At 38.3% G+C, this 27,909-nt stretch overlaps 1 protein-coding gene and 1 pseudogene across 1 annotated transcript in view; one reads left to right on the top strand and one right to left on the bottom strand.

The window, feature by feature from the left end:
* Positions 1-238: 238 nt before the first annotated feature.
* Positions 239-6,037, bottom strand: LOC105309251 (annotated as a pseudogene).
* Positions 6,038-6,757: 720 nt separating this feature from the next.
* The window catches only part of SPIDR (scaffolding protein involved in DNA repair), a 435,467-nt gene continuing 414,315 nt past the window's right edge, over positions 6,758-27,909 (top strand). The window contains 1 exon segment of the mRNA XM_023526085.1: positions 6,758-6,933. Coding sequence (XP_023381853.1) covers positions 6,850-6,933 — 84 coding nt within the window. The 5' untranslated portion in view covers positions 6,758-6,849.

The raw sequence follows: 27,909 nt of genomic DNA, 5'->3' as shown, positions 1-27,909 counted from the left end.
CCAACTCACAGCCCCACCCATGCCACCTCCTTACTCTAGGTAGTTCTGTTAAAAAGATATTAAATGAAGTCAAGTTTTTAAATTGTAATGTTTTACTCCAGGTAATTCTGTTAAAGAGATGATAAAGGAAGATCAATTTTAATTTGTACGGTTTTGGTATAAAAGCTAATGTACTGAAATACAGTAAAGTTTAATTTTCATCTAAATTAACAAAACAACTATTAATTTTGGTAAGTTTTCACAAGTTATACTCTTGACCTGAAGAATCACTTTTTTTTATGTCAAGGGGATGGAGTAGCCTTTGTAGGAGATGGAGATGCAGTATTGGGTGAATCAGTTCCTCCATCAGAAGTATGTGGAGATGACGCCAGAAAGGAAACTTTCTTTCTTCAAAAGAATCATCCTCCTTCAAATTCTTTCTTCCTTAATTCTACTTTATTTTCATTTTCATCTTCTAATGACCTTTTCTTAGATTCTAGAAAAGCTTCAGCTATTTAATGCACTTCTAATCCACTACTGATTCTCTTGCACTTTTTATTTCTGTTTCAGGATTTTTTCTCTCAGACACATTACACTCCCCTGTTGCCCACTTTACTGCAGCTTGTATTGGACCCACGTTTCCATTTTCAAGTACAGCTCTTTCCACATTTCTGTTCAAATTAATAGCCTGGAATTCTCTATAACTGTGAAAGCTTCCTTGCTCTTCCTAAGAAAGGTCTCCCTCTATAAGGCCTCAAGTAACCATAAGTAGCTGCTTTGTGGATGGTTTCATGGCACTGGAGCAGAAGGCTAGAATTTTATCATGAAGATGGCTATGCCGAACCAGAAAAGTTGTTGGACTGAGGTTAGGAGTAAAACAACAAGATGTGTTCAGATCACACTCATCCAGTACTTTCAGTAGCTCTTCTTCAGTTGGATCAGCACATTTTTATCTTCATTTTTGTTAACCATATCCATGGCAGTGGTCTGATCACATATTTGAATGTTGCTGTTTGTATGGCCTGTGAATAAGTAGTGCCTTGGCCTTGAGCCCATCTTACTGAACCCCTAACATTCTCTCGCTGTAGATGAGGATATTATAGTATGGTCAGCAGCTCAGATTTCACATATTCTTTTTCCAATAGATAAAAATCTCACACATAGTTTGTTAGTGATAGAAATAACTTTTTGGATAAACACTTGTTGATAATCTCACTCTCCCAAAGGTCCTATGTTGTTTTCATAGGAATAGCTTCTGTGACTCTCTGTCTCCTTCAGAGATAGTATCTTGAATGATGCTAAAGGATAGAACCTGGCTGAGTAGAGCTCATGCCTCTGACTCATGTCACCATCCATGTCAGGACATGATTGTTATCTGCACAGATACAAGATGCTTCTCTGATAGCATGATTTTTGTAACAGGACTTTGGAAAACTGTGAAGGTCTGAAAACCTGAAGGCCTGACTCAACCATCTTTTGGTGCTATACAAACTTGTACTGCTCCAGAGCTTATACCATGGGCAATCTCAATCCAGTGACTATTGACATTTGTTTTGGTGTGAGATAAACACTCAGAGCAATAATAGCATCATTTAAAGGATCATGATAAAGTTCAGTTATAAGAAGTTCATTATCCTTCATTCCTAAAGGGAACGTCTGTATTGCTATGTAATATATCAATCTGTTGTTATATCTGAGTAGAAGAAATGACCCACTAGTGTCATAACTAGTTGTAGGAACATCTTGAACCTGTCAATGCTGAGTGACAGCATTCCACACCCCCACTTTCCCTGTATGACTTGTGGCCACAAACTGGTTATCAGCAAAGAGAGCATCTACAGGAACACCAAGGCTGAAAACTTCAATTTCACTTTCACTTCCATCTTGAACACTCCATAAAAGTACTACTAAGGCAACATAAACCATTTTGTCTTTGTTTCCATGTGGACCTCAAACTACTTTTCCATTTAAGGCTACTTGTTCAATAGTCCAGTGCAAATATGGGCTTGTAAACACTTGTTGTCATCCTGAAGATTCTTTGATTCTATAACACATGGCTACAATCCAGTTGTAATGGTCAGCTGGCCAGCTACTATAACACCTTTAGTGGATCCACAAGGAATCCTAGCCTATTAGTCTCTTCTCCATTTCCAGAGAGAATAGGCTGGGTATCATTTCCCTGAGCTTCTCCTTCTGGACTAGAATTTAGTCCATTCCTAGAATCAGCAGCAGATTCTAGTCGTATTGTTTATTTTACAGCTAGAAATATCTGGTGGAGGCAAGTAACCATGAAAAAGGACACTGCCACATGATGAGCGCTCCAATTCTTCATGCAAGAGAAGTTTTCTTACTAAAGGAGTGATTCTATAAAATTCTGCTTCTTGCTTGAGAACATTAATACTCACCCCCCTTAAGTCTAGTTCTTTTGTCTGAAGAAAATTTAAAATGGGTGCAAATCCTGCTGGATGTCTATCAATAAATAATGCGTCAGTTACATTTGGAAGGACTGAAATTCCTCCATCTCAGCAAAACTGGAAACCAAAGTATCTTGATCTACCTGAGTCTGCCTTGAGGTACTGAATCTGGTCCTTGCCACGTTCAGCTGCAAGATCTCGCTGCCCCAGCCCTGAAGCTGCTGCAGGGCCCTCCCACCACCTCCTATGGCTCAGGCCCTGCACATAGTCCTCCCTGCCTCCCCTGCCCATCCAGGCTGCTGAGGGGGAGGTGAGGGGGTAAAGTGTAGGAGTGGGAGTGGGAGTGGGAGGGAGCGAGGTGAGGGGTGGGGATTGGGCGGGTAGCCCCGGGCAGTGGCTGCAGGGCTAAAACAGAGACAGGGGCTGGAGGGCGAGCAGGAGGTGCAGGGAGCCTCTCCCACTTTCCTAGGTGGGGCTCTCCTGTGGCCTCTACCCTTCTGTTCCCATGGTGAGGCCATTAGGCTGCCAGGCAGGCCCAGTATTCCCTCTCCTGGGCTCACAGCGGTATTTTGTTTTAAATCTACTCAAAATACTGAAACATTTAAGTATACTCACTTGTGTGATCTAAGGAATGAATGGTGGCTAGCCCTGGTTCTCAAAGTGAGTTACCGGAACAGCTGTAATAACATCATCTGGGAACTTGTCAGAAATACAAGTTCTCTGGCCCTGTCCCTGACTGACAGAATCCAGTTATATTAATGTAAGGAGGAAGCAAGAGAATTAAAAATGTTAATCAAGCCGCATTCAGAGATTGCAATGTGCTGATCAGCCTTGCAGCCAGGCCAGGAGGACACCTTCAGAACAAAGGAAGATTTCTACTGGGATTGCTAAGAACCTATTCCCCACACCCAAGAAACAGGAGCCAAGAATCATTCCCTATGGCTAAAACCATGAGGAACCTATGGATTAAAGGCTAGGAACTGCCATCAGGCCTTTCTTACCTTTTCATGCTATATAGCCTTCCCCTTCCTCACTGTAAGTCCATATCAAAGAAAATGGGTTAACAAAGTCTTTTAAACAATAACTCACAGGAACTAAAGAATGATATATAAACTGAAATCCCTGAACACCGCCCTCCACCACCATTCACTATCTTTCCAAGTCTCTTTTGGTTCCTCTCACTCTCTGCCTCTGAGAGGAGATCACATTCTGTGGAGTGTTACCCCTTTTCTAATAAACTTTCCTTTTGACTCTAACTTTGGCATGTGTGTTGAATTCTTTCTTCACTCTCTGCCAAAGGACTCTCTTCTCTTGGTGCAGGGCTTGGTCTTCCTCTACCAAGTAGGGGAAATTTGCCTTGTCCTGCATCAATATAACAAATCCTCTTGTTAATTTTGATGTCTCCAAAATTTGAGAATTTCTGCTCTGGATACCTACCACCCTGAAAAACAATAGAAGGGGAAATAATGCTCCTTTTTCTGGTTATTAACAACTACAACCATTTGACTAGGAGAAAATCCTGAGATGTTCTAAATTAAATTGCAGTGGCCAGGAGAGTGAAAGAAAGAGACAGAATTGTTAATCTGTTAATGGTTTGGGGCCAACTAATGGAAGGCTGCTCATATTTTATGTTCGTTGGAACTTCAGATTCATTTCCTGGTGGCTAGTCCTGTAGATTATTTTATCCAGGCACCATCAAACTCCAGGAACCTCTACTTCTTGTTTACATGTGGGATTTCCTGACAATTTTTTTTGGCTGTATTTACAGCCAATCCACAGGAGCAGACATTTTTGTGGACTCTATGTCTATCAAAGCTGGCCAACTTCACTTTCTCCAACCCTTTTGCCTATAGCTTGTGTAAATTTCGGACAGACTGCATCTTTCTTCCCCAACTTCCTTTGAATGTTTTTAAAAAATGCTTGTAAACTCCTAGACAATGGACATGTCTTTACTACCAAGTGTGGACGAAAAAGGGTCACATACTAAACTTGACAATCTTGGGTCAGGGGAGATCTCAGAGACTGAAAGTAACCCCATAGGATGGTTCTAACAAAAACAGAAAAACCTAATTAAAAGCAGGTCATGATGGATAGTCATATCCCAGCTAGATCTGTAGCTTCCTTGACAAAGGAATCTTTACCTTAAGTGAGCCTGTCTACTGTTTCGCATTTAAGATAATATATCTTTGAAATGTCAGAGATATCTCATTTTCCAGACCCCCTCAGGGCACACCCACTACACCAGAGCACTAGATCACAGAACCTCTCAATATTATCTTGTTCCTCAAATACCATCTTTGTGCTGTAAATGTTAATTATTAACTATCCTGTACATACCAATGTAAAAGAAGTACATGTCTCTCTCAATTTTACTTTTTTTTCCATTTTACTTTTTACTCAATCTGAGATTTTCCCCTTCCCCCATAATCTACAACCAATGAATTTCATGTAACCCTCTTTACTCTCTTCCTTTGATTCTAAATATATAAAATATTTCGCTTAGCATGATTATCTCCAGGTCTGTCCATGTTGTCACATATGGCAGTATTTCATTTCTTCTTATGGTTGAGTAATATTCCATTGTATATATGTACCACAGCTTCTTTAGCCAGTCATCTATCGTAGGACACTTCAGTTGCTTCCATGTCCTGGCCATTGTGAATAATGCTGCTATGAACATCGCTGTGCAAATACCTTTTCAGGTATGGGTTTTCAAGTCTTTGGGGTAAATACCCAGTAGAGGGATTGCTGGATTATATGATAGATCAATTCTTAGTTTTTTGAGGAACCTCCATACTGTTTTACACAGTGGCCGTATCAATTTGCAGTCCCACCAGCAGTGTATGAGGGTTCCTTTTTCTCCGCATCCTCTCCAACATTTGTTATTACTTGTCCTGTTGATTATAGCTATTCTAACAGATGAGAGATGGTATCTCTTTGTGGTTTTGATTTGCATTTCCCTGATAGTTAGCGATGTTGAGCATCTTTTCATCCATCTGTTGGCCATTTGTATGTCCTCTTGGGAGAAGTGTCTGTTCAGGTCCTCTGCCCACTTTTTGATTGGATTATTTGTTTTTTTTATTGTTATTGAGTTGTATGAGTTCTTTGTAAAGTTGAAAATCATATGATATCACTTATATGTGGGATATAAACCTAAAAGCAACAAATGAGCAGGACAAACAGAGATTCATGGACATGGACTATAGGCTAGCGGTTAGCAGAGGACTATAGACTAGTGGTTACTAGTGGGGTAGGGGAGGACGGGGGATATAGACGGGGTAAAGGGCGTCAAATATAGGGTTTAGGGGGATGGTGAAGTGGGTAAAGGGGATGAAATATATGGTAGCTGAAGGAAACTGGACTTTGGGTGGTAAATACACAATAGAATATACAGATGTCAAATGATAATGTACACCTGAAAATTATATAATAGTATTAACCAATGTTACTCCCAATAAACTTAATTAAAAATTAAAAAAATAAATGTATAAAATAAGCTTCAAACTGCTATTCTCTGGAACATTTTCTCAATCCATTGGGCTTTTGGCAATTGTCTTCAGTTTGGCTCAAATTCACAAAACTTCTCTACACGTCTGGACATTTCTTACCTCAACACTAGATACTGCTGGTGGTTTGGACTTCATGCTCCAAGACTGGTTTTCTTTTTGGCTAGCAATTTTGTCTCAATAAACCTTTCTTAAAGACTTTCAGCAGTGGATGTTAACATTTTTAACATATTCCTTAAATACTGATTACTGAATTCATAACCCACTTCAGATTTTCATTTTATTTTTATTTAATGTCAACCAATGACTGACAAAACAGACCACATATGAGCTTTATTTGAAAAACAACACTTGGAAGCTTACACACCCCGACCTCCCTATGAGACACCAGACCACCAATTCTCCCACCAGGAGCAAGTTCCAACAGTGTGTGCTGCTGAGAACGCTCTACAGGATCCTGAGCCCCAGCAAGAAAGTTGGATGAGCACCAGAAGACCCTTTCTGACTCAAAACTGGTGAACAACTTACTGCACAAGGTTACACCACACGCAGTCATTCCTTTGTGCCCAGAAAAGTGAATTGTGGAAGAGAAGCCCCGCCCCACGTCCGAACACCCTCCAATCGCAGAACGCGCTGGGACGCGCAGCGCTGAGAGGGCGGTGCGTCAAAAGAAGCCACGCCCGAGCGCCCGCCAATTGCAGCGGGCACTGCCGTGCTGAGGCGGTTGGCTGCGCGCAGAATTCTGGTACCTTGAGGAGGCGGTGCATGCCTGGGCAGGCCACGCGCCTGCGAGTGGTGTTTTTGGAAATGCCCCGTGGCGGTAACACTCGCGGCCGGAAGGTACGCTATGGTCTGGAAGCCCGAGGGCTCCGCGGGGCCGCAGGTCTGGCTCGGTTTTATTACACCTCATCCTCCTGGCCCTGGGCTGGCACGGTCAAGCGGTGGGCGCTATGCTAGCGGGATCCCTGGCGAGGCCGCGGCGGGTTTTGTTGGTGAATGTGGACCGAGCTGGCGTCGCAGAGTGCTGCTCGGAGGTCGGTCTCCTGCCTAAGTGTGCGGTTTGAGCCCTCCACTGGCCGTCTGGAGTCGCGCCTACCGGGTCGGACGTGGGGGTCAGGGAGAGGGGCTCTCTCGAGGTGTGGAGGGAAGAGCTACCTCCTTGGGAAAGGCTCGGGTTCGCAGCCTTAGGGGTGACGGGAGTGAGCGACTGGAGATACATCTGGAACAAGCGTGTGAGATATATTTGCTCTCGCTGATGTTGGGCAGTTTTTTTTTGTCTCTCTGAGACACACCAAGTGTTATAACACGGCAGTAGATATTGGAATGGCTCTGTTGTTGCCGTTTTCCCCCCCAGATATGTCACCACACTTTTCCTTTCTACCTTAAACTTCTGACTCACTCTTCCTGTTTCATTGGACGAGAAGTCTGAAGCTAAATGCTGCCAGTCTGTGATACCAGCGTCTGCCACAGTGGGCACGGGGTGTGTGTAAGAAATATTGCATGAGTGCTATTTAAAATATTGTATTTGCGCGCTTTTTTGTTCTTGAATTTATTTTTGTCCTGGCATGTGACCTTTACCTTTGTAAAGCAATTTATATTTCTTATTTACAATTATGCCCGTCTCAGCATAACAAAACAAAATTAAACGGTGCCTACTTTCTTGATGTGTCTTCTTTTTACTAAAAAACTAACTGAAAAAATGTTCCACATATGCCGATTCAGTTTCCTTATCCTACCATGTTTCCTTGCTTCTGGGTTATCATTGATTGTCAGACACACAGTCAATTTCGTATCTGATTTTACAGAGCAAAGGAACCTATGTTGAACATACCTATTGATTGTAAGTCACACCCTGATTTCAGAAATATTAAAATGTGGAAAAAGGCCAAGGAAATGTATGAAATTGCTAAATCCAATATGTTTTTTACTTGTTCACTGTAGCGTTTGACATATTTACCACCTGCATTTATTTGTTTGTTTGTTCGTTTGTTTGGGGGGCATCCATGAATGTTACTATACTGATTCTCTTCCTGTCTTGCAACTGCTCATTTACTTCTTTACTGCCTTCTTGCCATATTCTAATTTTTGACCTTGTGCTTTTTCTCATTTTACAAGTTTGTTCTGGGCAATCTCATACATTGATGTTAGCTGTCATTGCTACATAGATGACTTTCAGATCTGTATTTGACCTTTCCCATGCGTTCAAAGTCAGCTTATCATGAAGTCATCATTCTCTCACCTTTAGTCCACTAGGCCCTAACAGTTCCTCCTATTGGTCTCAGCCTATCGATAGTGATACTGTTGGCTAGAAATGCCAAAGGCACTTGTCTAGGCCCATATTACTTGTAGCAAGCCCCTACAGACATTTCCTTCCACCGGAACCAATGTGGCTGGGCCAGACCTGTGGTTCTCATGATTGCAGGATGCACTTTATCAAAAATCATCAGGGAACTTTGAGGAACAAGATTTATTACTCACTGGTCCTGGAGGGTACATTGCATACTCAAGGGCCACACAGCAAGGTGAAGTGAGGGTGAGAGAGAGAGAGAAATGGGTGCGGGGAGAGAGAGAGAAATGGGTGGGGGGAGAGAAAGAGAGAAAGAGGAAAAGAGGGAGGAGTAGGTAGGTAGGTGGTGGGGAAGGGCAGTCAAACCTGGGGTCTGCCTTTATTAGTGTCAGAGGGTGGGGTGCCTAGGGTTTCCTGGGTTCTCTCTTATTGGCTAATTTGAAGCATTAAGAGTGGGAATTAGAGCACCAGAAGGGATAATTGGGGTCACTCAAATGGTTAGTTATCCAGGGCTTTCTGAAAGAGGGGCCTTCATGGGCCTAATTCCTTATCTCTTTGTTTTGCTAATAGCTGTGTCATATAGCTGGCCAACTGTTTATTCAAGATGGATGTCTTCTGAAATGGATGTTTTGGCAATCAAAAACTTAATGCCAGGTACTTACTCTAGATCCTGGCTTAGAAATCTTAGTGTTTTTGATTTGATCCTCACTTCTGCCCTCTTCATCCATCAATTTTCCAGACCTTATCAATTTTTCTTTACAGTAATTGTATTAGTTATCTATTGTGTAACAGATTGTCTCAAAACTGTAACAGATTGTCTCAAAACTGTAGCAGCTAAAAACAAATGTTATTTTCTCATAATTTCTAAGGGTCAAGAATCAGGGAATGGCTCAGCTGGGTAGTTCTAATTCAGTGTCTCCCACATAACTCTGAATTTCAGTCAAATTAAGGGTCATTGAGACTGGAGGATTCACTTCCAGGCTTACCTATGTGCTTGGCAGGTGTCAATTCCTTGCCACTTTCATAGGGCAGTTTACAACGTGGCCAACTGGCTTTCCTAAGAGCAGGAGAGAGCGTTCAACAAAGAAAGAGGCCCCGGTGTCTTTTATAACAATCTCAGAAGTGACAACATCTTTTCTGTCTTAATCTATCTATCACATAGATCAACCCCGTATAGTAAGAGGGCATATAAGAGGTGTGAATGCCAAGAGGTGGGGATCATAGGGAGCTATCTTGGAGGCTGGTTACCCCAATAGTTTTGACCCAGGAATTTTCTTTTTTTCATTTCTGTCACCCTACATCAGGTCCAAAGTACTTCATGCTTGGGATATTTGTGTGGAACTAGGTAGCATGCTCCCATTCCCTCCTCTGAGATAACTTTCCCTTAGGTGCCATTTTAATTATATTATTCCTCTGCTTACGCATCATATCACTTCTTATTGACTACATAATAATTTACATTGGACTTACCCTGTGCTAAGTGCTTTGTATGTATTTATTTAATTCTTTCACCAATTCTATGAGATAGGTATTACTAATCACATCTCATGGATAAGGAAACTGAGGTACAGCAGAGAGGTTAAGTAATTTGTCCAAAGTCACATAGCAATTAAGTGAAGAAACCAGGATTTGTACCCAGGTAGTCAGCCCCAGACCTTGCTTTTGTTTAGGTTCTCATAGCCTGTTATTCACATCTTCCATAATGTGGCCATGCCTTGTTCCTTAACTTTACAACTTCGTTCGTTATTTATCCTCTATATAAACTGCTGTTTTCACGGTACTTTCTTGCCTCTTGGTATTTGCTCATGTTCTTGGTTTGGAGTAATGCCATTTCTTTCATTTCTACTTATTGAAACCTTAATCATCTGTCAAGGTCTACCTCAGATTCCCACCTTCTTTCTAATCATCCCAGTTGGAAATTAACTTTATTCTCTATTCCTTTGGGACTTTGTATTCTTATAACTTCATGTCTTGTATTAGGTTTACTTGTATCTCTGCTTTTATTCCCTTATAATGTAGACATTGTAAGATTAGGGACTCCATCTTCACACCATTGTCTCCCATAATCCTTTGTACATATTAGATAACATAATAAATATCTGACGAATTAGTGAAAGGGGAAGTAGTTCAGAAGCTTTGCAGGTATTCTAGGTATGAAGAAACATGGGGAAATACCTTGCTCAGAAGACATGGATGGGTACCAGCCTTAGATTTTCAACTAATTTTGCAATTTTGGACAAGCTGCATCGATCTTTCTGGACTTTTTTTTTTCTGGACTCTTAAAAGGAAAGTTGGTATGGTTATGGACTAAAGTGGTAGAATTGGGAATAGTATTGAGAAAGGACTGACTTGGTAGTTTATAAAAGGAAGATGAGATTTAAGCACCTTAAATTGAAAGATGAAGAGGAGAAAATCAATGGTGACTCAAAAGTTGAACCTGTGAAGAAAGGGAAGGTTGAGGAGAGTTGGTTGCTTCTTACTTGATGTTAAGATATACAGATATGTGAAATTTAAGCCCAAAGGAGAGATTAGGGTTGTAAATTTCTCAAAGGCTGGGAGTATTTTAGTTCATTCCCTCCTGCCTTAGCTCCCTTATTGTCCCTTCAAGTGCTATGATTCTTTTTTCTCTTTTTGCTTTGTGTTCTCCCTTTCCTTGTTAAATAGCCAAGACTGATCACATATACTCCCTTTCTCTACCAGTTAACTTAATTTTGAGTTATCTGGATCCTCCTTTCATTCTCAAGGTTTCTTTAGCCTCCTCAGACTTAATTATAGCTATTCCCTGTCTCTGTGCACTTTTCCCACCGAAATAAAGACTGTATTTTGGCAAGGTCATAAGAGAGAAATAAAGGAAAATTATATTTTCCTAAGGACACTTTTCCTTCTCTAATCCTTTGGGTTCTTATCACAAAAACTTATTTTATTTCTGATACTTCTTCCATAATGTTGAGTACATGGTAGATATTAATTAAATACAGTGTGAACAGTAGCCCCCCCTTTCCATGATTTCGCTTTTCGCAATTTCAGTGACCTATGGTCAACTGCAGTCTGAAAATGTTAAATGGAAAATTCCAGAAATAAAAGTTTACAAGTTTTAAATCAGGCACCAGTTTTGAGTAATATGATGAAATCTGTGCTATCCTGCTCTGCATTGCCCAGGACATGAATCATTCTTTTGTCTGGCATATCCATGCTGTATATGCTACCCACCCATTGGTCACTTAGTATCCTTCTATGTTAGCATTTCGACTGTCAAGGTATTTCACTGCTTGTGTTCAGGTAACTTAATAATGGCTTCAAAGTGCAAGAGTCGTGATGTTGGCAATTTGGATATGCCAAAGAGAGGCCATCACATGCTTCCTTTAAGTGAAAAGATAAGTGTAGGAAAAAAAACATAGTTTTAGGCATCTACTGGGGGTCTTAGAATGTTTTCCCCATAGATAATGGAGGACTGCTGTATGTCAATTTGAATTGAAGAGTACACAGGCTACATTTTAAATGAAAAGTTTTCTTTTTCAAGAAAGGAAAACATTTTGCTTCTTTGAAGCTGGAGGGAAGAAGTCAGTAGAGAATGTAAGGAAGGACCTTTTTACTATCCTACAATGATTGAATTACAAAAAGCATTTGGTTTTAGAGAATAGAAACAGTTTTGTTTTTTTTTTTCTCCGAGACTAGGGAAGAAGGAGAGCTCAGTAGATGTGAGGTTGGCTGATGTTTATAATGGCTGATTTTTAACCTCGGAGAAGATATGAAGACTTGAGCTATGACGGTGACATGGAAAGGTAAAGGGAAGTGTGGATATGGAACTCAGGTGTGTGTGTGTGTGTGTGTGTGAGAGAGAGAGAGAGAGAGAGACAGAGAGAGAAAGAGAAAGAGAAAGAGAGAAAGAGAGAGAATAGGGCTAGGAAATAAATAAGAGTGTTTACCAGCATTGACCAAGGACATGTAATAAAATATGAAGGGGGCTGTTCTCATTTTGGGATCTTTTTATGGTAGCCCTGTGGGTTGGTAATTGGTAAAGTGAGTTGATAGAAGGATATGGGTCTTAATGCTTGAAAGGTAACAATAAAAGAGTTGGCCATAGAGTGCAGGATGGCAGAAGAGACGTCACGATGAGAGGGGGGCCAGTGACTTTGACTAAGTAAGCAGAGTTGAGACTTAAAAGTCCCAGTGAATTCCTGGATACTCAGAGCCTATACTCAGAGTCCAGTAAAACACTCAACTGGTGGTACTTTTGTGTGGAAGGTCCACATGATAGTTATTAGGCATTTTTGTTAAAGTGAGATAATGCAGAATCAGTGGTTGGAATCTTTATTTCTGGAATTAGCCATACATGGCGGGGGGAGGGGTGGAAATCTTGACATGTTACATGCTCTCTGATTAGGGCAATATACCTAAGGTTTCTAAGGTGCAGTTCCTTTTTCTATAAAATAGGAATAAGACCTATCTTGCAGGCTTGGTATAAGGATTAAACAATAGAAGAGAATGTATAAAATGATGTGCCGAGCATCTAAGCACTCAGTGTTAATGATAATGAAAGCAGTTAATAATAAAACACTGTGATAATGAAAGATTTTTATGAGGAAGAAGCTGTGGTACATCCTCTACTACTTTGCCTCTGTATTTCCCTAGAATTATTTCTTTCGGCTTGTCGAAAAAATAGGAAGAGGGCTTAATTTTAAAGTTGTTTAGTGATTGTGAGAGATTCTGTCATAGTTAACTTGATAGGAGTACCTTACTGTTTCAGTTTTAGCTCTTGGTAATCCCATTAGATGACTTACCAGTGGCTCTACCTCTCAACATTAGACAACTTAGTATTGACATCTTAGTCTAGAGATTGCCCTTTTCTTAAAATCTAAAGGAAAGAGAGCTAACGTTTATCATAGACTTTCTATGTGTAAAGTATTTCACATATATACCTCACTTAAGAGTAAAGCATTTTTTAAATAAAAATAATACGTGCTCATAGATAAGATAAAATAATATGAACAAGTTTCTCATGAAAACCAGCAATCCATTACCCTACCTCTTTTTGCACTAAGTCCTGTCCCTGAGAAGCAATTACTTTTTAAAACTGAGGTAATTATAGAATTACATACAGTTGCAAGGAATAATACAGAGAGATCTCATGTATTCTTTACCCAGTTTGCCCCAATAGTAACATTTTGCAAAAGTATAGTACAATATGACCACCAGCATATTGATATGAATACAATTCATGATTTTATGCAAATTTCTTCAGGTGTATGTATTTAATTTATTTCTATACAGTTTTATCAGGTGTAGGTTTGTGTATCCACCACCACAGTCAGGTTACCCGAATGCTTTCATCAGCACAAGGCTCTCTTATAATCACACTCACTCTCAATAACTCCCACTCCTAACTGCTGACAAAAACTAATTTGTTTATCATTAAAACAAATTTGTCATTTCACTGGTAAAGATGGCGGAGTAAGTAAATGCTGTGCTTGCCTCTTCTCAACCACATCAAAACTACTGAACAGCCATAATTGGGAGTCACCTGAAGTCTAGCTGAACAGAAGTCCTACAACTGGGGACAAGCAGAAGAGGTTACCTCGAGACTGCTAGGAGGAGGGGAGGTTCAGAATGGGCTGGTGCCACACCTGTGTGTGGTGACTGAGAATCAGGAGGGATATCTCAGCTGTGGAGATTCCCTCAGAGGAGTGAGGGGTTCTGGACCCAAACCGGGCTCCCTAGCCCAGGGTTCCATTGCTGGGAAGAGAAGTCCCCACAACTTTTGGCTGTGAAAACTAGCAGAGATTGTGGCTGAGTGAAATGGAGAGCAGCTGGAGTCACAGACATTCCTCTTAAGGAGCCCGGGCACAGACTTACTTGCTGATGAGTTGCTCGAGCTCCAGCACTGGAGCAGTGGCTTGAAAGGCACTAGGGACATACGAGGAGGAACTGCAGTTGTTTGGCTTTAGGGCAAGGGCTGGAGGGGTGGCTTTCTCTCAGAAAAAAGTGCCAACAGCGTGCAGATGCAGGTAGCCACTATCTCTGAGTCTCCATCAACCAGGCTAACCGTGGTCACCCTGACATGGTTAGTCCTTGAGGCTCTGCCCTACCCAATGTGTAGGCCCACCCAAGTCGCCTCCACTGGCTTTTTCCATACAAACAGCCTGCGTTGGCACATGCTGTGGACTTTCCTAAAACCTCTCAAAGGTTCACAAAACATAAGCAACATCTGACCTCAGTGTGCCCCATACCTCTTGCTGAGCAGCCCCAAGCCTGGCACTAGTGGCAGCCTCACACTAGCCTCAGTTCATGACTTGGACTTCTCTAGCTACCTCTAAATCCAGTGTAGGTGGTGGCCATCTTCAGATTGCTTGATGTCCTTGGGCAGTGCACAGCCTCTGGCCGAACTTGGCCTGTGGTGGGGCCCCCTCCCAGGAGGTTCTGGCCTGCATTCCCAGTGTTTGGCTTCAGTGTGAGCTGAAGCACCACATGGAGCCATGTTCGAGACCAACACATCTAAAGAGTAGACTGGGCTGGCACCAGAGCCCTGATAAAGCGAATCCTGGTCAGTAGGGTCAGTCTTTGCACAACAGTTCCTCCACTGTAGTCATCAGCCAGTCCAAACAATCAGCCTGAGGGTTAGTGCCTCCCATTGAAGTGTACACAGCAACCAAAGCTCAGCAGGAGGGGACACAATCCATACTAGACACATACCTGGCTCAGGTGACCAGAGAGACTGCTCCACTGGGCCCCAGAGGACACCTACTACTAAGGCCACTCTATTTAAGACTGGTGTTGCAAGAAGTGACACCTGACAGAGGAAATTGGATGCTCAGACAACTTTGTTAGAGGAAGGAGAATTTAATGCCGGCAGAGAGCATGGGGCTTTCAACAGACCCAAAGCATGATCTCCCCTTGGTTTGATTTCTTACAGCTTATATACCCTTACAGTGTCCATGCAAGGGGTGTGTGATCCTTTGTCTGAGATTTCACATATCTCTCCTTACTCAGAGTGGGGAGGGGGAGCTTCGGGCAAGGGGGCTGCAGGGGAGGAGTTTCCAGACCACTGGTCTTACAGGTCGTTTGTCTTGCAACCTTGATGTTACCAGCACTGTTATAGAATTCTCTTACAAAGAGACGGGACATTGAGGCTGTAAGTAGGAAGTAACACTTACTAATGCCAGAACCTGCTCAGTGGATACCTATCCAAAGGCTGAGCCCCGATTGTAACATAACAAGCAATTTTATACAGTCTTATTATTCCTACACAGCTACAGAGATGAAGAAGGACATTAGTTGGTTGGCAAGCCATGAATCAACAGATGTGAGCTGTAGAGTCCTTGAGGTGGGGGAGGTAGCTGTGGGAAAACATGTTAGCTGGAGAGTCCTGGAAGGGGAGAAGAGGGCAGTTTTAACTGGCTCAGTTGGTCATTTTTGCAGGCCCTTTCCTTTGCATTTTTTCAGATGCCTCCTCTCCTCTCTCACTGTGACACATAGCCCTATCTAATACATAGAAACAAACAGGGAGGCAGCCAAAATGGGGAGACAAACATGTCCCAAATGAAAGAGTAGTACTAAGCTTAAGAAAAAGAACTCAGCGAAATGCAGACAATATAGAGTTCAAAGCACTGGTTGCTCAGTGAACTTAGGGGAAGAGTAAATGAAGTTAATGAGAGCTTTAAGAGATCTAGAACATAAAAGTGGAGATAGAAAACATCAAAAAGAACCAGTCACAATAAATGAAATGAGAATACCTTAGGAGGAATCGACAGTTAGATTAGATGAAGCAGAGGATCAAATCAGTCATTTGGAAGTTAAGGTAGCAGAACACGTACAATCAGAACAGCAACAAGAAAAAAAATTTTAAAAGATCATTTAAGAGATCTTTGGGACAACATCAAGTGTACCAACATTTGTATCATAGGGGTACCAGAAGGCAAAGAGCAAGAGCAAGGAATTGAAAAGCTATTTCAAGAAGTAATGACAGAAAAATTCCATAACCTGGCAAAGGAAATAGACATAGAACCCTAGGAAGTGCAAAGCCCCAAACAAGATGAACCTAAAGAGGCCAACACCAGGACACATCATAATTAAGTGCCAAAGGTTAAAGACAGAGAATATTAAATGCAGCAAGAGAAAAGCGGTTACCTACAAGGGAGCTCCCATGTGACTTTCAGCTGATTTCTCAACAGAAACTTTGTAGGATAGAAGGGATTGGAATGAAAGATTCAAACTGATGAAAAGCAGAGACCTAAAACCAATATTACTCTACCTGGCAAAGCTATCATTTAGAATTGAAGGACAGATGAAGAACTTCCCAGAGACAAGAAAAAACTAAAGGAGTACATCACCACCAAGCCAGTGTTATAGGAAATGTTGTGGGAATTCTTTAAGCAGAAAAAAGAAAAAAAAATATGAATAATAAAAATATAATAACTACATATTTATTTACAATTACTTTGAATGTAAATGGATTAAATGCTTCAATCAAAAGACAATGGCTGAGTGGACAATAAAGCAAGACCCTTACATATGCTGCCTATGGGAGACTCAGTTCAGATGGAAAGACAAAGACTGAAAGTAAAGGGATGGAAAAAGTTGTTTCATGAAAATGGAAACAAAAAGCTAGGGTAGCAATACTTATATCAGACAAAATAGACTTTAAAACAAATGCTGTCACAAGAGTCAGAGGATGACCCAGTAATCCCACTTCTGGATATTTATCCAAAAAATCCCAAAAGTACTTCAAAGAGACATGAGAATCCATATGGCATTCATGTGGCATTTTTTACAATAATCAAGATACGGAGGCTACCTTAGTGTCTTTCATGGATGAATGGGAAAAGAAGAGGTGGTATACAATGGAATATTGTTCAGTCATAAAAAAGAATGAAATCTTGCCATCTGCAGCAACATGGATGGAGTTAGAGGGTATTGTGCTGTGTGGAGTAAGACAGAAAGACAAATGCCATATGGTTTCACTTACATGCAGAATCTAAAAAACAGCAACAACAAAAAAGTAAAACAAACAGATACAGCAAACATTCTGATGGCTGCCAGATGGGAGGAGGGTTGGGGGGATGGGTGGAAAAGGGGAAGAGATTAAGAAGTACATATTGGTAGTTAGAAAATAATTATGAGAATGTATAGCGTAAGGAATATAGTCTATAATGTAATAACTGGTATCAAATGGATACTAGATTTATTAGAGTGATCACTTTGTAAGTTATATAAATGTCTAAACACTATGTTGTACACCTGAAACTAATATATTTGTATGTCAACTATAATTAAAAAAAAGTATTTAAAAAATTGTCATTTCAAGCATGTGGTAGAGATAGAATCATAGTTTAGAACCTTTTTGGTCTTTTTTTTTTTTTTTTTAACTAGTATTTGGCAGCCAGAATTAATTTTATTCTTAATAAGGCCTTTTTTTCACATGTTAACCACACTTCTTGCTCTCCTCTTTTTGTTCCCAATATAATTTTGTGTAGCTAATCTGATGTCTCTTTGTCAAGCAAGAGGATAATCTCAGCATCTTACAATTTATGTTTGTTTTTGAGAAGGAAAGAATATCTCCAAGGTGGCTGTGATTAGGTGCAGGCACCTAGCAGTCCGATGTCAAAAATATTAGAGGCATTAAAATCACAAGGGGCTCAGCCATACAACTTAAAAAAAAATCATTTTCCCCATTCCCCATCCCCCTCCCCTTTGGCAACCATCAGTTCTCTGTATCTATGGACCTGTTTCTGTTTTGTTTTCCTTATTCATTTGTTTTGTTTTTAGATTACACAAATAAGTGAAATCATACGGTATTTATCTCTTTTTCTGACTTTATTTCACCTGGCATAATACCCTCTAGGTCTATCCATGTTATCACAAATGGCAAGATTTCATTTTTTATGGCTAACATTTTATTGTGTATATTTATCACAACTTCTTTATACATTTATCTATCAGTGTGCACCAGGGTTGCTTTCTTATTGGCTCTTGCACGTAATTCAGTGAACATAGGCGTACATATACTTTTTGAATTGATGTTTTTGTTTTCTTCAGATAAATACCCAGAAGTGGAATTGCTAGATCACGTGGCGGCTCTATTTATAAATTTTTGAAGACTTTCCATACTGTTTTCAGTACTATGTAGTATATAGTATACTAATTTACAATTTCACTGACAGTGCCTAAGGGTTCTTTTTTTCTCCATATCCTTGCTAACCCTTGTTATATGTTCATTTATTGATGACAGTCATTCTGACAAGTGTTAGGTGATATCTCATTGTGGTTTTAATTTGCATTTCTCTGATGATTAGTGATGCTGAGCATCTTTTCATATGTCTATTGGTGATCTCTACATCCTCTTTGTAGAAATGTCTGTCTATTCAGTTCCTCTGCCCATTTTTTAATTGAATTGTTTGGGTTTTTTTGGTGTTGAATTATATGAGTTCTTTTTACATTTTTGGATATTAACCCCTTATCAGATGTATCATTGGTGAATATCTTCAGTAGATTGTTTTTTGGTTTTGTTGATGGTTTTCTTTACTGCACAAAAACTTTTTAGTTTGATGTAGTCCCATTTGTTTATTCTTTTTGTAGTCTTAAACCAAGGAGACATATCCAAAAAGATATTGCTAAGAGTGATGTCAGAGTTTATTGCCTATGTTTTCTTCTAGGCATTTTATGGTTGCAGGTCTTACATTTAAATTTTCAATCCATTTTGAGTTTATTTTTGTATATGGTATAAAAGTGGCCCAATCTCATTTTGTTTGCATGTATCTGTCCAGTTTTCCCAACACCACTTATTGAACCAACTGTCTTAACCTCATTCTATATTCTTGCTTTCTTTCTCATAGATTTATTGACTATGTAAGTGAGGATTTATTTCTTGGCTCTCTTTTATTTCATTGATATACGTATCTTTTTATGCCGATACGTACTGTTTCAATTATTATAGCTTTTTATTGTAGTTTGAAATCAGAGCACATGATACCTCTGACTTTACTCTTTCAAGATTTCTTTGGCAATTTCACACCTTTTGTAGTGCCATATAAATTTTAGGATTTTTGGTTCTAGTTCCAAGAAGAATGCCATTGGTATTTTAATAGGGCTTGCCTCGAATCTGTGTATTGCCTTAGGTAGTAAAGACATTTGAAAAATATTAATCCTTCCAATTCATGAGTATGGTATAGTCTTTCATTTGTTTCTGTCTTCTTCCTTTTATTTCTTCAATGTCACATCATTTTCAGAGGACAGGTTTTACACCCTAGGTTAAATTTACATTGGTATTTCTTTTTGATGCACTTGTAAATGGGATTGTTTTCTTAATTTCTCCTTATGATTATTTGTTAGTGGGATATAGAAACAACAAATTTTTGTATATTGTTTCTATATCCTATAACTTTACTGAATTCATTTATTAGTTCTAATAGTTTTAGTGTAGTTTTAGGGTTTCGTATATATAGTATTATATTATTTGAAAGTTTTAACAGTTATTCTTCTTTTCCAATTTGAGTGCCTTTTATTTCTTTTTCTTATCTGATTGCTGTACTAGGACTTCCAATACTGTGCTGAATCGAAGTGGCTCTAAGAACACTTGTTCCTGATCTTAGACAAAAAGCTTTCTGCTTTTTACCATTGAGTATGATACTAGCTGTGGGTTTGTCATATGTAGCCTTTATTGTTTTAAGATATGTTCCTTTATACCCACTTAGTTGAGAGTTTTTATCATAAAAGAATGTTGAATTTTGTCAAATGCTTTTTCAGCAACTATTGAAATGATCATATGGTTTTTATCCTTTATTTTGTGATATATCACATTGATGCATTTATGGGTATTGAAGTATCCTTGCATCCCTGGGGTAAATCCCACTTGATCTTGGTGTATAATCTTTTTAATATATTGTTGAATCTGGGCTGCTAATATTGTTGAGAATTTTGTCATATACATTCATTGAGGGTATTGGCCTTAATTTCCTGTTTTGTAATGTTTTGTTTGGATATCAGGGTAATGCTGGCTTCATAGAATGAGTTTGGAAGCATTCCTTCCTTTGGAATAGTTTAAGAAGGCCCGATATTCCTCTCTGAATGTTTGATAGAGCTCACCTGTGAAGCTGTCTGGTCCTGGACTTTTATTTGTTGGGCGTTTTTCTTTAATTTCATTGCTAGTAATCTATCTGTTTAGATTTTCTATTTTTTCCCGGTTCAGTCTTGGAAGGTTATATACTTCTAGAAAATTATCCTTTTTTTTTACGATGTCGAATTTTTGGCATATAATTGTAGCATTTTGTAATGATTCTTTACATTATTGTGGTGTTGGTTGTAATTTCTTTCATTTATGATTTTATTTATTTGGACTCTCTTTTTTTCCTGATGAATTTGGCTAAAGGTTTGCTGATTTGTTTTTTTTTTCCCCCCCCAGAGCACGCTCTTTTTTTTTTTTCTCTTTTTTCTTGTTTTTTTTTTTTTTTTATTTTTTTTTTTTTTTTTTTTTCTTTTTTTTTTACTTTTTTCTTTTTTTTTCTTTTGGTTTTTTGTTGTCTTTTCTAGTTCCTCTAGGTGTAGAGTTATATTGTTCATTTGGGATTTTTCTTGTTTCTTGCAGTAGGCCTGTATAACCATGAACTTCTCCTTGGAACAGCTTTTGCTGCATCCCATGAATTTTGAAAAGTAGTGTTTTCATTTTCATTTTTCTCAAGATAGTTTTTGATTACCTCTTTGATTTCCTCTTTGATCCATTGATTGTTTAGTAGCATGTTGTTTAGTAGCATATTGTTTAGTCTCCACCTAGTTGTGTTTTATCCAGTTTTCTTCATGTAGTGGATTTCTAGTTTTATGTCACTGTGGTGAGAAAAGATATTTGGTGTGATGTTGACATAAAACATGCAAACATGTAAGAATTTTTATAAGATTTTATTTGAGCCAAACTAACAACAGTTGCTGAGAAGAAGCAAGAGCTCAAGTGCCTCTGCGAATGACAGTTTTATAGTTTTCTTTTTTGCATTTGAAATTAAGGAGGTAACATAAGGAAGAATACATGAAAGTAGTAGAAAGCAAAGGCAGAGATTGGATAAGTTAAAAAGTTATGTGCTCTCTTGAGGGGTCCCAAAAGGAGGTAATAGGTATGTTAACCTAGATGCACAGAAACAATGGACAGGGCTTGCTTAAGGGCAAAGATAAACTTTCTACTAAAAAAGTTATATGTCTGGGCATGAATACCCACCATGACCTTCCCAGTTAGGAATTTATGGTCAGATCACCCTATGACAATACTGTCCATAGAACCCCATTTTTGTCTATAATTTCAGTCTTCTTGAATTTATGGAGGCTTATTTTGTGGCCTAATATATGATCTACCCTGGAGAATGTTTCATGTGCACTTGAAAAAAAATCTCTGGTCTACAATTTTTGGATGAAATGTTTTGTTTATTAAAGCAATCTGGTTTATTTTATTTATTTAATCAATAATCACTATTTTATTTTATTTTTATTATTTTATTCACTTGATATAATTTACATAACTTCCAGTTTTACATATTTGATCCCTTTTGCCTCATCTACCTCCCCGCTCTTCCTCACCCTCTGATAACCACTAGTCTATTGTCCATGTCTATGAGTCTCTGCTTGTTTGTCCTGTTTGTTTGTTGTAAAGAATCTGGTTTAATGTGACACTTAAAATCATTATTTCCTTATTAATTTTCTGTCTGAATGAACTATCCATTGATGTCAGAAAGTCATTGAAATCCCCTACTGTTGTATTACAGTGAATTTTTTCTTTTAGGTTCGTAAATAATTACTTTATATATTTAGGTGCTCCTATGTTGGGTGCATAGATATTTATAATTGTTATATCCTCTTGGATTGACCCCTTTATCATTATGTAATGTCCTTTTTTATTTCTTTTTACATTTTTTGTTTTAAATTCTATTTTATCTGAATACTTTCTCCACAATGTGCTTTTCATTTTTATTTGCATGGAATATGTTTTATCATCTCTTCACTTTCAGTCTCCATGTGTCTTTTTCTGTGAACTGAGTTCTTATAAGCAGCAGCATATAGATGGGTCATGCTTTTTTTAAAAAATCCATTCACCCACCTTGTGTTTTCATTTGAGCATTTAATCCATTTACATTTAAAATAATTATCGATAAGTATGTACTCATTGCCATTTTGTTAACTGTCTTTGGTTGTTTTTATAGTTCTTTCTGTTCTTCTCTTTATCTTTTCCCTTGTGGTTTGCTGGTTTTCTTTAGTGTTATGTTTGGGTTCACTTCTCTTTATTCTTTGTGTATATTTTGTAGGTTTTTAGTTTGTGATACTATGAGGTTTATGTATATCATTGTATGTTTATAGCGGTCTTTAAAGCTGATAGGCATTTAAGGTAAAATAAAAGCACTACATTTTTATTCTCTCTTCCACGCTTTATGGCATTGATTTCTTGTTTTAGATATTTTTGTGCTGTGTATCTGCTGACCATTTATTGTCATTTGTGTTGAGTTTGAAACTTTTTTCTTTTGACCTTCATAGCAGCTTTTTAAATTTTTGCTGTATATATTAAATATTTGGCTTAACCTGTAAGATTTTCCCTTTTCTTATATTTTCTTATTTTTGATTATTGCCTTTCCTTTTCTGTTTAAAGAAGACCTTTTAACATTTCTTGTAAAGCTAGTTTAATGGAGAGGAAGTTTTTTACTTTTTGGGAAACTCTATCTTTTCTTCAATTGTAAATGATAACTTGCTAGGTAAACCTTTCTACATTGTAGGTTCCTTCTTTTCAGCTTTTAAAGATGTCCTGCCATTCCCTTCTGGTCTGTAAAGTTGCTGCTGAGAAATTAGTTGATAGCCTTATGGGGTTTCCTTTATATGTACACATTGATTTCTTTTTGCTTTCTTCAAAATTGTCTCTTTATTTTTAACTTTTGGCATTTTAACTATAGCATGTCTTGGTGTGGCTGTCTTTTGGTTCATCTTGTTTGGAATTGTTTGTGCTTCCTGCACCTGGATATTTGCTTCTTTTACCAGCTTAGGAAAGCTTTCAGCTATTATTTCTTTAAAGTTTCTGTTCCATCTCCTTCGGGGATGCCTGTAATGTGAATGTTTGAGCATTTCATGTCATCCCATAGTTCTCTTAAACTAGCCTTGTTTTTTTTAAAGTCTTTTTTTTTTTGCTCTTCCAATTGGTTGATTTCCAGTATCCTGTCTTCCAGATTTCTGATTTGTTCTTCTGTCCTAGCTAAAATGCTGTTGATCCCTTCTAATGTATTTTTCATTTTAGTTATTGTATTCTTCAGGTCAGCTTGGTTTTTCATTATATTTTCTAACTCTTTGTTGAAGTTTTCCCTAAGTTCCTCTATTCTGCTCAAGTTTGGTAAGCATCCTTATGACCCTTTCTTTGTGTTATCAAGCAAATTACTTATCTTCATTTCCTAAGAGTTTCTTTTTTTGGAGGGAGGGCAGGGAATTCTTATTCCTTCACCTGAGAGATATTCAGTCTTTTCATTTTGTTTGACTTTTCTATATTCGTTTATATGAATTAGACAAATAACGTCTTTCCCAGTTTTGAAAAAGTGGCCTTACATAAAAGCAGATTCCATGTAGGCTGTGTGTGTCACGTGATTTCGGCAGGTTGGTAGGGACCGAGTGGGTGCCTACAGTGTCCCAGACTCTGGCTTTCTGAGCTGGAGCAGTTCTAAGTAGGGAGCTGAGGTTTATGTGGTAATGCTCTGTTAATCCTGCTTGCTCCCTGTGTTCAAGCCAAAATGCCCTTGGGTGATGTTGTCTGGGATCTGGCTGCAGTGACATTACAGGTATGCCAGAGCACCTGCCCACCCTATGGAGGTGGAGGAGGACTTATATAATGATGCTAACCTGCACCTCTAACCTCAGAGAATTCCCGCAGTCCCCGGAGAGTTCTCATAGGCTCCCCAGCTTTCCGTGTACAACTTCTCATTTGTTCTACAGAAAGCGGTCTTGTATAGAAATGACCTTTGTGTAGGCATTGCGCACTGGGTTTTGGCAAACTGATTGGAGCTAGGCGGGTGCTTATGGATGGGAGCAGCTCTGTCAGGGAGGCTATGTGCCTATGTTACGCCCTTTTGTTCCTTTCGTTTGGAGCCAGAAGGATCTGAGCAATATAGCTGGTAACTTGCAGGTAGGCCAAAGCACCGGAATAGAGCTCCTGCCTGCCCTATCAAAGTGGAGGGGGATGTAAACAATGGTGCTTACAAGCACCTTTGGTTTAGAGGGTTCCCACAGCTCTTGGAGAGTTCCTGTGATTTCCCAGCCTTCTCTATCTGGTCTCTTCCTCCTGTTTGTTATTCAGAAGCTGTACATTCAACCCTCAGTTGTCTGTCAGGAGTAATTGCTCTCTATACATGTGTATATTTGAATTTGCTTGTGGGATGAGGCGAGTTTGGTGTTCTCCTGCTGTTGCCACGTAAGACCTCTCTAAAAAATTCATCTTTTGGTTGGCCATTGGTAGTATATATAAATACAACTGATTTTTGTTAGTGTCAGTTTTTTGTTTCAACTTTACTGAACTCATTCGTTTTAATATTTTTTTGTGGATTCCTTAGGGTTTTCTATATTAAATTGTATCATTTCTGAATAGAGATGGTTTAATTCTTCCTTTCCAATCTGGGTATCTTTTATTTCTTTACCTCACCTAAGTGCCATGGCTAGAACGTCTAGAGCAATGCTGAATATAAGGGGTAAGAGCTAGCATCCTTTTCTTGATCCTTATGGAGGAAAGCATTGTGTTTTCACAGTTACATATAATGTTAGCTGTGTGTTCTTTGTAGATATTCTTTATCAGATCGAGGAAGTATCCTTCTATGGCTGATATGTTGAGAATTATTATTACGGAAAGGTTAACTTTTTTCAATTGTTTTGTCTGCATTTATTGAGATGATCTGTTATATTAATACTTTTTTTTTATATTATGGTATATTACACTGATTCAGTTTGGAATGTTACAACAATCTTGTATCTCTGGGGGAAAAATCCCTGTTGATTATCTTGTATGACTATTTGTTTATGTTGCTGGAATCAGTGTGCTAGTATTTTGTTGAGGATTTTTGTGTGTATATTCATAAACAATACTGGTTGGTTGTTTTCTTGTGCTGTTTTTGGTTTTTAGGGTGTTTGGTTTCATAGTATGAATTAGGAAGTCCCTCTTTTATTTGTTTATTTATTTATTTTTTGGAAGAGTTTGTGAAGGATTGGAATTAATGCTTTTTAAAATGTTCGGTGTAAATCACCAGTGTAGCTGAAGAGGAATTTTCCACTCTGATGGCTAACTGTATAATCAGCTCTTTGTTTTGCTTCTGTAAGTATGCTTGCCCCATAGACCAAAGGGCAAAGTGACCTTGAAATTAACAAAGACTCATCCTCCTTTTTGCTTGTCCTGTCTAGATAACATGTATTGCCTGAATTCCTGACTGAAAATCTCCCGCTTTGTAACTCTTTGTAACTATGTGAGGACAAATTAACCAGTTGGCTCATGCCAGCTGGCCAAATGTAACTAAACAGATAAGCCCTATAAAAGCAAAGTTGCATCTGAGCTCGGGGGCCCAGATCTTCAGAGCGCTATCCCCTCTGAGACCGCTGGCATAATAAACCTGAGTTCTCTAATTCTCCAAGTGGTCCTTGGTTTCTTGCCAGTCTGATTTTTCTGCAACATTTCTTCAACATAGCTATCTTAGCCTTGGTTTTATCATATATTTTGAAGTTACTGATTCAATCTGTTTTTTTATGTGTATTCAGTTTTTTATTTTGACCTGAGTCAATTTTGCTAGTTTGTGTCTCTAGGAATTTGTTATTTTATTTTAGTTATCTAATTTGTGAGCAAATAGTTGTTCTTATTATTCCTTTATAATCCTTCCGATTTCTGTAAGTTTGGTAGTGCTTCCCTCTTTCTTTCTTTCCTGATATTTGCAATTTGAATCTCTTCTCTTTTTTGCTTGGTCAGTCTAGCTAAAGATTTGTCAATTTTGTTGATCTTTTCAAGGAACCAACTTTTGGTTACTTTTGTAGTCTTTATTGTTTTGTTCTCTTTCATTTATTTCTGCTTAATTGGTCTTCCTTTCTTCTGGTTGTTTTGGGTTTAGTTCTTATTTTTCTAGTTTTCTGAGGCGAAAGGTTAGGTAACGAATTTGAGGCCTTTTTAAAAAATTGACTTTATTGGGGTGACATTGGTTAATAAAATTGTATAGTTTTCAAGTGTACATTTCAATAATAGATCATATGTGTATTGCATTGTGTGTTCACCACCCAGTTAAATTTCTTTCTGGGCATTTACATCTGCATATTTCTTTGCAAGAATTGCTTTAGCTACATCTATAAGTTTTGGTATGTTTTGTTTTTATTCTCAAAATATCTTTTAATTTTTTCTTGCGATTTCTTTTTTGATCCATTGTTACTAAGGAATGTGTTGTTTAATTTTCACATTTTTGTGATTTTTCTAGTTTTATTTGTTAATTTTTTAATATTGTTAAATTGAATATTACTAATATGATCTTATAAATTAATTGAGGTTTGTTTTATAGCCTAACATATAGTCTGTCCAGGAGAATATTTCATGTTTATGTGAGAAGAATGTATATTCTGCTTTTGTTCAAGGGGATCTTCATGATTTCTTATGGGAAGTCAGCTGTTAATCTTATTGAAGATTTTTTACATAATAAGTCATTTTTCTCTTGCTGCTATCATGATTTCTTTTTGTTTTTTGACCAGTTGACATGATGTGTCTAGGGCGGATATCCTTGACTTTATGCTAGTTGGAGTTTTTTCAGCTTCTTGGGTGTATAAATTAGTATTTCATCAAATTTGGGGTGTTTGGAGGCTTTATTTCTTCAATATTCTTTCTGCTACTTTCTCTCCTTTTCTAGGATTCTTATTATATGTATATTTGTATACTTGATGGTATCCCACAGGTCTCTGAGATTCTGTTCATTTTTCCTTATTCTGTTTTTCTTTCTGTTTTTCAGTTTGGATAATCTCGATTTTGTCCTATCTTAAAGTTTTTTCTGTCAGCCTCATCTCTGCTATTGAGCCCCTCTAGTGAATATTTCATTTCAGATATTTCTATCTGATTCTAGTTTTTTTTTTAATAATTGTTATATCTATTTATATTTGGTGAGGTATTTTTAAATTTCTTTTAATTTTTTTAGACATAATATTCTTTTTTTTTTTTTTTTCCCTCCTTTGAGCATATTTATAATAGTTGGTTTAAAGTCTTTGCCTAGTGAATCCAATTTCTGGGCTTCTTCAGGTACATTTTCTCTTGACAGCTTTTTCCCTGTTATACTTTGCTGTTTCTTCATGTATATTATGTATGTGTATATGTGTATATATATTTGTTGTAAATTAGACATTTTAAATAATATAATGTGACAACTCTGGACTTTAAATCCCCCCACCCCAATTTCTTTTTGTTGTCATTGCTATTTGTTTTAATGATTTTCTCAGACTAATTTTGTAAAGTTCATATTCCCTATTGTGTGTAGCTGCTGAAGACTCCATGGTTGCTTTAGTTGTCTGTGAATTATTGGACAGAGATTCCTTAAATGCCATGAGCCAATGTCTTTCATCCTTTACTGAGGGACTCTGTGTTCACTGGGGCATGCCTTCTGTGCTCTGGCAGTGTATAACCAACTTAACCTTCACTTCTTGTGCAGGGCCTCAAGGTTAACCAGAGTTGAGAGAATGGGACCATCTCAGGTTTTTCCTTGGTATGCACGCTACCCTGCAC

The sequence above is a fragment of the Pteropus vampyrus genome, unplaced genomic scaffold (assembly GCF_000151845.1).
Source record: "Pteropus vampyrus isolate Shadow unplaced genomic scaffold, Pvam_2.0 Scaffold702, whole genome shotgun sequence".
In the NCBI taxonomy this organism is placed as follows: domain Eukaryota; kingdom Metazoa; phylum Chordata; class Mammalia; order Chiroptera; family Pteropodidae; genus Pteropus; species Pteropus vampyrus.
The sequence above is the reverse complement of the archived record's forward strand: the minus strand, read 5'-3'. Positions and strand labels throughout refer to the sequence as shown.